This window comes from Bos javanicus, chromosome 3, assembly GCF_032452875.1.
Source record: "Bos javanicus breed banteng chromosome 3, ARS-OSU_banteng_1.0, whole genome shotgun sequence".
In the NCBI taxonomy this organism is placed as follows: Eukaryota; Metazoa; Chordata; class Mammalia; order Artiodactyla; family Bovidae; genus Bos; species Bos javanicus.
In genome coordinates this window covers 27841873-27856663 of record NC_083870.1, presented here as the reverse complement: position 1 = coordinate 27856663, position 14791 = coordinate 27841873, and the positions used below count along the sequence as shown (strand labels likewise).

The 14791-nt window shown below is 44.8% G+C and overlaps 1 protein-coding gene across 1 annotated transcript in view; it reads right to left on the bottom strand.

Annotated features, from left to right (window-relative positions):
* Positions 1–5309, bottom strand: part of CASQ2 (calsequestrin 2) — a 70509-nt gene extending 65200 nt beyond the window's left edge. Inside the window, exon 1 of the mRNA XM_061410245.1 lies at positions 4818–5309. Within this exon, the coding sequence (XP_061266229.1) occupies positions 4818–5129 (312 nt within the window). The 5' untranslated portion in view covers positions 5130–5309. The remainder of the gene's footprint in view (positions 1–4817) is intronic.
* Between the last annotated feature and the right edge of the window lie 9482 nt (positions 5310–14791).

The following is a 14791-nucleotide window of genomic DNA, read 5'->3' as shown; positions in this document are numbered from 1 at the left end:
CCATTATTTTTTAAATTTAGCTGTGATGGATCTTAGTTGCAGCATGCAAACTCTCAGTTGAGACATGTAGGATATATTTCCCCAACCAGGGATCGAAATTGGGCCACCTCCATTGGGAGCGTAGAGTCTTAGCTACTGGACTACCAGGGACGTCCCTCTCCCTAAGCTTTTAATGGCCTCATATTCTTCCCTTTCTTCTCTTCCGCTTATCAAACCCTGCTTTCACATAGAACTCAACCTTGATCAGATGGAGGTGTAAGTGAATGGCAATATCTTACAAGACTATCTCTTGCAGAACGGCTTGACTAAATAGGAATAAAAATTTTACCTAAAGGAACGAGGCCCTTGTGGCCAAATTTTAGGGAAAAGGTATCAAGTTGGAAAAGATTTTAGAGCTGTCAGAATCTTATCTCCTGGATTTCCCTTCCCCACCCTTGCTTTTTTGCCTAATAAATTCTATTTATTTTCACAAACCAATTCTTCTTTGTCATGCCTTCCACATGTCTCCCAGATAGCAGGGCATTTCCTCTTTCCTCTGCACTCCCAGAGGAGCTTATGTTGCCCTGCTATTATAGTGACTCCCTTGCACTGTGGATTTCATTAGTATTTCTTTGTAATTTCCACATTAGGCTGTGAGCCGCCTGAGTGTTTCATGTTCCCTGTATCCACAGCGAGCATCCTCAGGCCCAACCTAGAGTAAGTGGCAGATGTAAGACTAATTGACGGGCATTTTAGACCCCGAGTCAGGCAGTGACCTCCTCACCCTGTGGATGGGGCTATTTCTAGGTATTTCAATATCAATCCTTAAACAAACAGACCAAACACTGACCATAGTATCTTTGGGTTTTTATTAGAATGCATGGCCCTTTTTTAAAGTTAATTTTTATTAGAGTATAGTTGAACAGAAGAGACTGGTGGGCTACAGTTCATGGGGTCACAAAAGAGTCAGACCCTGAATTAGCGACTTAACAACAACAGCAGCAAGAATAGTTGCTTTACAACTTTGTGTTAGTCTCTTCCATAGAGCAAAGTGGATCAGCTCTGCTGCTGCTAAGTCACTTCTGTCGTGTCCGACTCTATGTGACCCTATGGACAGCAGCCCACCAGGCTCCTCTGTCCCAGGGATTCTCCAGGCAAAAATACTGGAATGGGTTGCCATTTCCTTCTCCAATGCATGCATGCATGCTAAGTCGCTTCGGTCGTGTCTGACTCTGTGCGACCCCATAGATGGCAGCACACCAGGCTCCTCTGTCCACGGAATCCTCTAGGCAAGAATACTGGAGTGGGTTGCCATTTCCTTCTCCAGAACCAGCTATATGTTTACATATATCCCCTCTTTTTTGGATGTTTTCCTCATTTAGGTCAGGGATGGCCCTAATGCGAGGAGTTATGAACTTCTAATTCCTCACCTTCTAACCTTTAGAAATTCTCCAGGTTTATCAACTTGGGGGTGACAACATCATTGGAGAGGGAGATCAATTTAATAGATTGAGATCAATATGTTTTTTAAATGAAACACAAGTATAGAAAAGAATAATAAGAAAGAAGACAAAAGAATTTTTGATCCAACTGCTCCCCAAATCGTAACGCGTTGTCCTGTGAAACTGTTGTTTCATTTATGCGTGTACGTTCTGTGCACACGGGTCACAGTGAGCTATGATAGAAAACATGGGAAACCGCCTTCCGAAACCACTTGGAGGAAAGGAGCCCCACCCTTCCTGTGCTGTCTGCCCGGGGCTGCGGGGCTGAGATTTCACTGCCTCCTGGCTGCAGCCTGGGAACTGCCCCCTCCCCCCTAGTTTGCACATACACAGCCCTGGAACTGGCAGGATATTGTCCTTAGTGTTTGTTTAGAGTCCAGGGAATTAAGAAGACAAAAATGGGCTTTTTTTGACCAGGAAGAAAATTTAGAGGTTCACACGCCCCCTCTCTGACCATTCCTGGGGTTCCTGGAACCAGTCTGGTCCTGAATTCTGAGGCACGGCCTGCACCTGACAGGTGTCTCAGCAAAGGCCCCCCTTCCCTCCCCAACCCTCACGGAGGCAGCCCAGCCTCCTCCGGGGTTTGCATATTTGTATGAGCAGTGCCTCCTCTGCGACTCTGTGCTTCTCAAACCTTTGCTGATATGGCCGGCATCATCAGGCCCAGGCCCACAGGCTGAGCACTCTATTTAAGGAAGACTCTTGAAACAATCCTGAAGAGGGTATCCACCAGCAAGTTGTACATTGCCTCATTTGATTCAAGCAGTAAGGCAGTATAGGGACTAAAACTGCCTTCACCTACGCTAGTTGAATGGCCTTGGGCAACTTACCGCTCTGTGCCTCAGTTTCCCTATCTGAAGATGGGGATGGCAACTGTACCTACATCAGAGAAATACTATAAAGCGCAAACCAGCTACACATACAAAGTGCTTAGAACAATCCCTGCACACAGTAAGCATTCAATAAATGTTGATTATTAATAATCATCCCATAAGCTTGTTGGACAATTATTATTTTTCCAGATTTATAGATGAGAAAATGGGGTGCAGAGAACTTAAGTAACCTGCCCTATGTCGTGTGTCCAGTAGAGGCAAAGCCAGGATATAAATCTAGATCTCCAGACTCCAAGTTCTGTGATCTTTTCCCTAAGGATTTAGGAGTCTGTGGGGCATCAAACCACCTCCTGTGCTGAACTTACACCTTGTCAATCTCTGCTGGGCATTCCTGGATCAAAGGTAGCTGGAAGGATGGTGAGTCCAGGGCAAAGTCCCTTCTCAGGATTTTGCTTGGGAACACAGAATTTGTCTTTGAGGGAGAATGTGTGTGTGTGACAGGAAATCAGAAATTGGGGTCACGGCTTGCACTGGCACTCTTTTTGAGTTCTAGGCTAAGTTGACAGTGGTGAGCATATATGGTAGAGTCCTTGTGGCTTCAGCTAACTTTTCATAAAATTGTCACTATAATTGAGTAGGGCAGTTTGAGATGGAGATGGTAATGTGAGTGAGGATTTCTTGGGCTGAGCAGCAGCTGTGCTGTATGTCCTGGTTTTTTCCCAGCCTGAGATTTTCCTGTATATATAGTACAAAGACCTAATAACTGTCTCTGCTTTTTCCTTACTTATAACTCACAGAGGGAACTGAACTTCCATGTTCAGGCCCCGGAATAGAGCCTGAGGAAAAAGATAATGGGCATGATGATATTTTTAAGATGCTTAGTTTTTCATCCACCAGAGCTCTCTGTAATGACCATGCTGCCATATATAAATCCTCTGAAAATAGATATGTGTATGATGATCGAGAGACACAGGATTCTGCAATGCTTTTAAAATTATCAAAGATATTTTGATGTATTTGGGATGGTTTTCCTGGATTTTATTATGTACTCAGTCGTGTCCTGTTCTTTGTAACCCCATGGACTGTAGCCCACCAGATTCCTCTGTCCATGGGGTTTCCCAGGCAGGAATACTGGAGTGGGTTGCTATTTCCTTCTCCAAGGGATCTTCCTGACCCAGGGATCAAACCCGAGTCTCCTGCATTGGCAGGCAGATTCTTTACCACTGCGCTGCCTGGGAAGCCTGGATTTTCTTATAGTCAATTTTTTTTTTTTTTTTTTGAGAACTAAAATCCACATGGGTTTTCTCTGATAATTCTGTTCATCAAAGTATTTTATTATAATGTATGTCAGTTATGTCTCAATAAAACTGAAAGAAAAAGAACGAAAAGGGATCTGATTGAGCTGAGCTTTCTGGTAGGACTGGTCTCCACTTTTTGCAAATAGGTGCATAGGCTGAGCCGAGCCTGGGGACTGATGAGGGATCTCGGTGCTTACTAGAATTCTTGGCACTCCCAGGTGCTCCTGAGTGTAACCGATCCGACACTGTCCAGGAGAAGCTACGGGAGGGGTTCCTGGGTCACTCACGTGGGATTAAAGAGCCAGCCCCTGCGCCAGCTTCACAGAGAGGCCAGTAACGCAGACAGAGTAAGAACTGACTTCGGCATCTTCCCTGACCTCACACCAAGAGCTTCCTGAGAAAAAGAAGTACTCCCGTTACTGAACACGCAGCCAAGATCTTCCCACATCTTGTGTGTGGTGTTGACTGTTACCGAGTCCCAAGAGGGGAGCATTGCTTAGTGGTGCTCCCCATCTGACCCACAAGCAGAGACAAGGTCAAATGACTTCTGCTGCCCCAAGATCGTGGGCAGACTTACAGGAACAAAGAGTAGGAAATTAGTATACCAAATGAAGCCTGCACATAACCCTGAATTTCATGTCATTCAGGCCTTTTAACAATAGCTTTAACATTCTCTGAGGAAAAGAGTGGCTGGAAGCACTGCCCTTGAGAAATCAAGAGGGCTGCCAGCTGATAGACTTTACAACTTTACAGACTATAATACATTGGGCAGACTTCCCTGCTGGCTCAGTGTAAAGAATCCTCCTGCCAATACAGAAGACGTGGGTTCGATCCCTAGGTCAGGAAGATCCCCTGAAGAAGGGAATGGCAACCCACTCCAGTATTCTTGCCTGGAGAATCCCATGGACAGAGGAGGCTGGCATGCTACGGTCCGTGGGTCGCAAAAGAGTCAGATACGACTTAGCAACTAAACAACAACAACAAGCAGTGCAGTGCGCAGCGCGATCACTCGTCCTGTCTGAAGAGTCTGAACACACCTCTGTTTTTCACACATCCCAGCTTTGCAAGATTTCCAGTTTTGTATAAGATTGAAATGGGGCAAGACTTCAGGATATATTCTCAGCACCCTGGGGTCCCCGCATCGCCATCACGGGCCAGTTCCCACCTCCTTGGACTACGTGGTCCGAGGGCCCCCTCCCACTCACCTCCAGCACGATTTCTTTCAGTTGGAACTGTTTCTGCACGACTTTATCTGAAGATAGGGGCTCATGGTAGTAGAGGCAGAGCAAGTCATATTTCTTCAAAACCTGCTTGAAGTTCTTCTCGGTTAGACTGACCACGCGGTCCTTGCCATCATAGGTGGGGAAGTTCAGTCCCTCCTCTGCCCTGCAGGAGGACAGCAGGTAGACCCCCACCACAAACAGGTGGGCTCTCTTCATCTGGGCAAAATGTTTCTTTCCCAGAAACGCTGATGGTAGGAAAGTGAATGGAGCCTTAGAGGACTTGCTGGGAGTCATGGGGAGCAGAGAGGCTGATCTGGTCTCTCTCTCTGGCCCTCCCTGGGCCCGAGAACCCTGTCTTCACCTCTGCAGGCTGCTGACTGTAGCCGTGGGCTCAGACAAAGCGAGCAGAGGCTCACACCATGCATGTGTGGAACTGGAGCCAGGCTGGGCCACCCAGCCCCAGATAGCTTGCATAGCTCTGCCCAGCCCGTGTCTCATCTGGAACTCCATTTTTAGGATGCAGTTGTTTCAGGCTAAAAATAAATCATGCGATGAATAAAAAAGTTAGATATGGCCCTGTTGAGGGATTCGCTGATACAGTTTGTCAGGCTGGTGGAGAGGGAGGAGGCAGGAGGGAGACAGGGGAACATGCGCACATGAAATGAGGCCAGAAAGGTCAGAGGAGAGACATTCACTTGGAGGGAGGAGGACAAAAAGAGAGGAGGAGACATGGGATTGTGACGTGTGGGTGTGCAGGGGTCACTCAGATGCTATTGAATCAGTCCATTATCCCAGGGAATGATGTCAGCCTGTCCCTTCCTGGCAGGCTGCTCATCTGCACCCCCCTCCCTCACCCCCCCTCCGCCTACTCACCACTGACCTAGGGACCAGCCCGACCCCCAGGTGGACTTGACGTTCTGCACCTGCCCTCCCCTGGCTGGCCGCTGCTCCGTGTCCCCCATGGCTCTGCCAGTCACTGAGCAAGGGATCTAGGGTCACCCTTTCTCTGTGGAAAGAGCTCCAGAGACCCCAGCCCACCAGGGTCACAATTGTTCTCCTTCTGCCCCTGCTCATGGCTTAACGTTGCTGACACCAGGAGCTCCTGCCCCATTATAAAATTAAATATAGTAAAAGTTCAACTATCTTCTTCAGAAACCTTCTTAGGCTTTTCGTTATCATCCCTGTCATCTTCTTTTTTAACATTAACCCCCAATGTATCATTTTTGCCCCTTTCCTGTTCATTAGAGACAGACTGCTGTAGAGAGTCCAGAAGCCAGATAGAGCTGAGTTCAAGTCCACGCTCTGCTTCTTAATGGCTGAATGGACTTTGGAGGGTCACTTACCCTCTCTGATTTTCCATCCATCACCTCCACCCCCGCTCCTTGTAAAGTGGGGATAATTATAACTATATTGTAAGGCTTGGAACATAGAGATGGAAAAACATGGTGCAAAGCAGTTACTCAAACATAGCAGCTGTTATATTATTCCATTCTTCTTGGAGATGGTGGAACATAGGTTATTATCATAATTACTTGTCAGTTTCTAATAGTAATTGTTTGTGAACCCTTTTCTGTCTGCCTTCTTCTTGAATCCATCAGGTATTTGGGGCAGATGTGATTAAAAGGTCATTGCACAGAGAGCTAACTGAGCTTCAGGGAGCTCAGCACCTAGTCAGAGATCGTGTTACTGACTGCCTGTTGGTAGAGGGTAGGCAGAGAGTTCAGTTCTAGCCCGGAGCCCAGTACTCTTGGGTGCTTTCACTCTGATGGGGTAATTCCCCATCAGAGGGGTAATTCCCCTCTTTTCTTAAAAGACTCCATCTTTTCCTGTCAAACAACAGTCCACTCTTGTCCTTCCACTCTTCAAAGTGGTCTATGGCTCTCACGATTTAGGCCGAGTTTTTGTCTTCTTTTGGTTGGAGAATCAGCTTTGGAAATAGCAAGGACTCTGTCCCATGCAAACTTTGCAGGGGACAGAAGGTAAAAAGAGAGTCAATGGCCTACATGACTGGAAGCAGTCCTCTCTACTGCAGCCAGAGGGCCTGATGCTGAGGGGCAGGCCAGTGGGAGTTTCTTCAGAATACTTTCACATCCAGGAAGCCAGGACCTTGGGGAACCCAGGGCCTTGGGGAACCCATCACTGAAACCCATGACAGCATTTGGTTCTTTTTGATGGTCACTTTGCCAGGCTTTTAAAGATAGAGTCAAGAATAGCCGTTCTAAGATGTGGTTAGCTTTTCAGATCATTGGCAAGCATGCAAGATCTCTGCTTTCTTTAGAAAATTTAGGGGGAAAAAGATTGTCGCATGAAACAGTGTATGTCTTGTCTTTTCGAGGTCAGCTTCCCAAAACTGTTCCCAGTTGTCTCAGTCTCATCGACTTATCTTTATTTAGAATTTGCTCCACTTTTCTTAATATATGTTTTTTTTTAATGTTACCAAAAAACTGGGAGAAGTTTAAAGTCAGAGTCTTTGAATTTTGCACTGACTTACAACTGATGAGAAGTACCAAGGCAAAGGGATAAGTTTTAAAAATTCAGCTTAGCCCTCAAGTCTGTCTTAAGACCAACTGGGTATCAATAGAAAAAAAAGCCGCAGTGTGGCAAGTTCCTGTCCCTAAATGCCGGCTCTGTTTGGGGCCTCAAGCCCAGCCTGAGGATGGCTCGGCCACTGACACCTGTTGTGATCATTTCCCACTGTCCCCCACACCTAGACGTGGAGGCCAAAATGTGTGTCTCACTCTTGATGGCTTAGGTTTGCCTGGTTGAACCCTGTCTATGTCCCAGCCATCTTTTCTCGGTGTCTTTTATTGTTTTCATTTTTCTTTTGCCTTCTTGCTTGCCAACTGTAATGTATTTATTTTGTAAACAAGGGGTGCTTCTGACACGTCTGAGTCAACTTGGCATCCGGCAGGTTAACTTTTCATTCCAGTTTTCTCGGCTTCCTACACTGCCCAGTTTATGTGGCTGTGCTGAAGTGTGCGAGTGTCTCTATGTGCTGTTAGCAGGCATTTTTGGTCTTTGTCTTTAAACAAGAAAGGATAAAACAAAGTAAACAAATCAACATAAATGTATTGTCACAGTATATGATGTAGGCCCCTTGTTTTTGCTGGCAGTTTCCAGTCCCTCACTCTGAGTGGCCTCTCCCTAGAGTCCCTTACTCTAACCTCACCCCATTCATTTGTTCACTTTTGACAGGTGGCAGGACAGCTTTGCATCTATTATTTAACGGGATCTTCACCATAGCTCACTTTACAGATGAATCAGGATTTGAAGCCACGATCTTTCATATATTAAGTAAACGTTAATAAAATTTTATGGGGCATCTCTTATGTACCAGACACTCTACTGGGTAGTGGAGTGGGACACGGTGTTCATCTGAACTCACTGAGTTTATATCCGAGAGGGGAAACAAACAGTACATAATCAGCGTATGTATTGGGGTGTGTGTGTGTGTGCACCCGTGTAAAATTGGACTTCAAACAGAGGCATGTGCTCTAAAGATCAGCTGAGGACAAGGGAGAAACTGTAACAGTGTGTAGGAGGTGGCCTGTTTGGACTGAGGGTGAAGGAAGGCATATTCAAGGAGGAACCTAGGAGCAGCAGGGAGGGGAGAAGCAGAGGGCAAGCTTCTTCCAGGGAGAAGCGGCCAGCACCTCCGCGCTGAGACCTACGGGCATTCCACCACTAGGGGGCGCTGCATCCACAGCCTCCGTCCTATGAAAGCATCAGATTTCACTCCGGACTTGTTTGTCAGTATATGGGCTGACACCTACATGGCAGGGTCCACAGGACAGGGAACCTATCTGAATGACTGGGAAGCAGCTCAGACAGAGCTGAGGCTCGGAAGTCAGGAGACCTTGGTCTGGAAAGGCCCAGCCAGGCTGTGCGACCTTGGTGAATCTCCTCACCTCTCGATCCTCACATTTCTAATTTGTGGAAAAAAGGGTCAGACCCACTGGTCTCCCATAGCCCCTTTCTGGCTCTAAAAATCTAGAATTTGTTCCGGCCGTAGAGTATTTTCTTTTCCCAGAAGAGACTTTGGCACAGGCCATAGGTTTGAGGAAGCTTGTTGACTATTAAGCTGCAAAGGGTTTGATGGGCGTATCTCTTACAAGTCCGAGCTTGCCTCTCCCCTAAGGCGGAGAGGTCTAGGACGTTACTGCCTCCAAAGGCCCCTTCTTTGGCTAAAATGCTCCACCTAGTGGGCAAAGCGGAGTATGGCATCTTTCTTTTTTTGAGCCCCTTCCTCCCTCACCTTTGGCTGAGCCACTGGCGGGGATAGTTAGCCTGCTAGCCTGGAAGGCAAAATTCCAGAAATGTTTGAGTCTACAGCCCTGTGCTCCACGGCCTCAGGCTTCCTCTGGTCAAATCTGAGCAGTCCTGTCAGCAGGCCCCAAGACCCTCCTTTTCCTCTTGACTCTGAATATCAGGCTCCCTGGCACCAGAAAACTAAATAGAACTGAACAGAAAAGATCAATGCTTGGTTGAAAAAGAGCTAGGCTGTATAACAGACCACGTTTTAACAAATGTCACTTCCTCAGGGAGACCCCTGAGTGTAGACCAGAGGCTAACTTTCACCCCCCTTGTAACATACTTCTCCTTAGAAACACCCCTTCCACTGGGGATTCTTTCTCTGCAGACTGAGCCTCCTAGGAGCCAGGACAGCATCTGTTCAAAGTATTCCTTGAAACCTGCCTTGCCAATAGTAGTTCTCATTAAATATTTGTTCAATAAATGTGAAGCACTTACTTTGTACCAGGTCTTATTTTAAGTACTTTACAAAATTTAACTTTTTTCGGTTTTTTTCATAGTTTGGCTGTGCCAGATCTTTGTCGCAGTACGTGGATTCTTTGTTCCGGCGTGCAGGCTTTCTCTAGTCGAGGCATGTGAACTTGGTTGCCCCTCGGCAGGTAGAATCTTAGTTCCCAAGACCAGGGATGGAACCCGAGTCCCTTGCTTTTGAAGGCAGATTCTCAAGCACTGGACTGCCAGGAAAGTCCTTAGCTATTCTTAAAAACCCTAGAGTATAACACAGGGAGCTCAGCCCAGGGCTCTGTGACAACCTAGAGGAGTGGGATGGAGTCAGGGGTGAGAGAGAGGGAGGTTCAAGAGCAAAGGACATATGTATACGTACGGCTGATTCATATTGTGTATAGCAGAAAACAACACAACCTTGTAGAAGCAATTACCCTCCAATTTAAAATAAATTTGGAGAAGGAAATGGCAACCCACTCCAGTATTCCTGCCTGGGAAATCCCATGGATGGAGGAGCCTGGTGGGCTACAGTCTGTGGGGTCACAAAGAGTTGGACATGACTGAGTGACTGAGCAATTAAAATATATTTTTTTTAAAAAAGCAGAAACCAACCCTATGAGGCTGATAGTTTCAGTATTCCTAGATAAATAAGCCAAGGCACAGAAGGTCACTAGTGACGGCAGAGCTGGGATTTGAACCCAGAAGGTGTTTTGTGCTTCGTTTCTGTCTTCCCTGCCACTTGGAACCACAGCTAGATGCCTCTTACAGGGGGCTCAGGAAGTCACTTGGACTAGCCAGGAATCACTTCAGAAACAATAGATGGGTCTCCACAACGTGACCTGGGGGTAGGGTCTGAGTTTTGGCCCTGCCCTGAGGCACCTCCTGTGCTGTGTGCGTTTCAGTGCTTGCGTTGAGCCAGTCACTGGGCTCATTACATTTTATACATCATCTCATTTACAATTCTATCAAGCTGAGTGCTCTTCCTTCCATTTAACAGTTGATGAAACTGAGATTCAAGATCAAGTAGTCTCCCAAATTAGTATAGCTCATAAGTAGCAGAGACCAGATCTGGACCCTGTTTTTTCTGACTTGTCATGACCCCAGGCTGTTCTGCATAAGGAGGGGAACCTTCTCTGTCTCCATGGGGGAAAAACAAAAATAGAAAAACTTAGGTTACAGAAAATTTAGAGGACATGAAAATAAAAACAAACCAGCATTTTTTTTAACAATAGAGAAAAGAGGAACAATTGGAAAAAAAGAGAAGAAAGAAAATGAGAAGTTTAGTTCAGAAAGAAATGTACACAAGACCAAATAAAGGGAAAACTGAAGATTTATTTGTCCTGGAACTGGTGGAAATATAGACTTCTCAGGGAAAGCAATAAAACAACAGGAAAACAAAACCAAAAATCACCTGGATATAGAGATTATGTCAGGATGTCCAAGCGGAGAATGGGATAGGTAGAATACTGGCCAGCATCTACTCCCCAAGATCTCCAGGCCCTAATCATTTCCTTGTGAACTTCAGAATTTGATCATAAAGTTAAAAAAAAAAAAAAAAGTCTGTTGAGATTTTGATCGTATTTACTATATAAACCTGTTTGGGGAGGATTTACAACTTTACAATATTGAGCTTTCTTAAACATGAACGATGTGTATATCTTTCCATAGATTTAGGTCTTTGATTTCTTTTGGCAGCTTTTTGTGGTTTTCAGTATACAGGCCTCATAGTGTCTTTTGTGAGGTTTATCTGGTACTATTTCATATTTTTATGGTATTAAAATGACGCCTACAAAATTTTTTTTTCACTTTTTTAAAAATGTTTATTTATTTATTTGGGCTTCCCAGGTGGCCCTAGTGGTAAAGAACCTGCCTGCCAGTGCAGGAGACATAAAAGATGCAAGTTCGATTCCTGGGTTGGGAAGATCTCCTGGAGGGGGGCATGGCAACCCATTCCAGTATTCTGGCCCGGAGAATCCCATGGACAGCTGAGCCTGGCCGGCTACAGTCTGTAGGGTCGCAAAGAGTCAGACCTGACTGAAGCAACTTAGCATGCACAGGTATACCCCTTTATTTATTTCTTTTTGACTGTGGTGGGCCTTGGTTGCTGAGAGGGCGTGTCTCTAGCTGCAGCGATCAGGGGCTGCTCTCTGGTGGTGGTGCTCGGGCTTCTCGTGGTGGTTTCTCGGTTTCAGAGCACAGGCTCCAGGCGCACAGGCTCCAGTAGTTGTGGGTGGGCTTAGCTGCTCTGCAACATGTGGGCTCTTTCTGGACCAGGCATCGAATCCGGGTCTCCTGGATTGGCAGGCGGATTCCTATCCACCATACCACCAGGGAAGTCCCTGTTCTGCTGTTTTCTTGCTTGCATTGTTCCCTACAAGCAATTGTTGTCATCTTTATCTTTTTTGCTTTGTAAATAAATTTTTTCCCCATGGTTGTTTTTAAGATTTTCTTTTTGTTCATAGATTTTTAGCAATTGGATTCTGATATGTCTTCAGTGGTTTGGTTTTCTTCATGTTTCTGTGCTTGGGGTTTATTGTACTCCTTGGAACTACAGGTTCATAGTTTTCGCTGCATTTGTTAAATGTTTGACCATTATGTTTTCAAGCATTTTTTCTGTTTCAAGTATTTTTTTAGTTAAGACTCCAACTACACGTATGAGTCACTTGGAATTAGCTCACAGCTCAAGGATGCTCTTTTCATCTTCTGAGATTCTCTTTTCCTCCCTGTGTTTCATTTTAGGTAGTTTCTATTGCTAAGTCTTCAGGTTCATTCGTCTTTTCTTCTTCAACATGCAATCTTTTGTTAATTCCAGCCAGTGTATTTTTTCATCTCGAGCATTATAGTTTCTAATAGTCTGACTTAGATCTTCTTCTATCTTCCTTGAATTAAATTTATGAAGCTATGGGGTATAATTATATTAACTATCCTAATGTCCTTGTCTGCTAATTCTTACAACTGCTTTGGTTCTGGGTCAGTTTCAATTCTTCTCATCAGTATGGGGTCATATTTTCTTGCTTCTTTGAATGTCTGATAATATTTGATTGGATGCCAGACTTTGTGAATTAATACCTCACTGAGTGCTTCATTTAAAACTTTTTGTAAATCTTCTTAAACTCTGTTCTGTGATGAAGTTAATTGTTTAGAAAGTTTCATCCATTCTGGTTTTAGTTGTAACATTTTCCCCCCCTACAGGAACAGAACAGCAATTAGCATAAGACTCATCTCCACTGCTGAGACAAGACTCTTTTGAGCAGTCTACCCAGTGTCTTGTGAATTATGAGGTTTTTTCAGTCTGGCTGGTGGAAACAGGCCCTCTCGGTGACTCTACAGGAGCAGAGGATACTGTTCCATCTAGTCTAATCCTTTTGGACCATTCTTTTCCCAGTCTCATGTAATTTCCTTATACACATGCACTCATCGTTATTCTGTTCAATACTGAATGGGGACCTCTGTCGTCTTCATGGTTGTCTGTACAGCTCTCTACTCAGGTTCTATGACCTGTGGACTTTAGCTTTTTGGTCTCGTTAAACCCTCAGCTCCTTCTCCTCAACACAGGGACTCTGTCTTGTTTCCCCCTTTCTGTTCTACCCTTAGAGGCTCTCTCCAGGCAGTGAAATTGAAAGTGAGAATCGCTCTGTCTTGTCCAACTCTTGGCAACCCCATGGACTATACAGTGCATGGAATTCTCCAGGCCAGAATACTAGATTGGGTAGCCTTTCCCTTCTCCAGAGGATCTTCCCAACCCAAGTATCAAACCCAGGTCTCCTGAATTGCAGGCGGATTCTTTACCAGCTGAGACACAAGGAAAGCCCAAGAGTACTGGAGTGAGTAGCATATCCCTTCTCCAGAGGATCTTCCCAACCCAGGAATCAGAAGTCTCCTCCCACATTGCAGGCAGATTCTTTACCAATTGAGCTATCAGGGAAGCTCTTCCCCAGCAGTATGCTGGGGCAATTGTAGGGCTTGATTCTTTTGTTTCTTCTCTCTCGGGGGTCACACTCTTTTGCTGCCTGAAGTACAGTGTCTTAAAAAACTGTTATTTCAAACGTTTTTCTAGGGTTGTTTTCTTTTTTTTTTGGTTGTTTCAGTTGGAAGAATAAATTGGTCCCTGTTACTCCATTTTGGCCGGAAGCAGAAGCCTTGGGAAATTGAAATTTAGTTATAGATTATATAAGCAAAAATAGACAAGAACTTCTTTTATGATATAATGTGGGTCATTCTTATAGATTGCACTTATCTTAACAAATTTAGTTTTTATAATTTTTTAGTTTACTTCTAAATAATTATGAAAGCTAAACTTATAGCAGTGAGATTATGTTAGGATCCAAGTAACAAAAGCCCCATGCAAGCTGGCTTAGCTCACATTACTGGAGGCAGGGAAGGCTGTCAGGTTGGTATGATTCATTTGCGTAACAATGTCATCAAGATCTTTTCTGTTTTCAACTCTCTGCTCTATCTTCTCTTGTCTTAAATCCTCATCATATTATTGATTATACCTGGTTGTTGATTGATGACTGAAAACAACTCTTGGGGTCATGCTTTCTCTTCCACTTCCAGGAAGAGAATGTGGGTATTTTTGCCCCCCAGAACCACCAGAAACCATCTTTTCTAATCTCCTAAGTTAACATTAGGTAGGGAATTCCTTGGTGGCTCAGACGGTAAAGAATCTGCCTGAAATGCAAAGCAGAAGATGTTAAGAAGAGGTGGCAAGAATATACAGAAAAACTGTTAAAAAAAAAATCTTAATGATCCAGATAACCATAATGGTGTGATCACTCAGCTAGAGCCAAACATCTTAGAATGAGAAGAGAAAATGAGCCTTAGGAAGCATCACTACAAACAGAGCTAGTGGAAGTGATGGAATTCCAGCTGAGCTATTTCAAATCTTGAAAGATGATGATGCTGTTAAAGTGCCGCACTCAATATGCCAGCAAATTTGGAAAACTCAGCAGTGGCCACAGGACTGGAAAAGGTCAGTTTTCATTCCAATCCCAAAGAAAGGCAATGCCAAAGAATGTTCAAATTACCGCACAATTGCCCTCATCTCACACGCTAGCAAAATAATGCTCAAAATTCTCCAAGGTAGGCTTCAACAGTATGTAAACTGAGAACTTCCTGATGTTCAAGCTGGATTTAGAAAAGGCAGAGGAACCAGAGATCAAATTGCCAACATCTGTTGGATCATCTAAAAAAACAAGAGA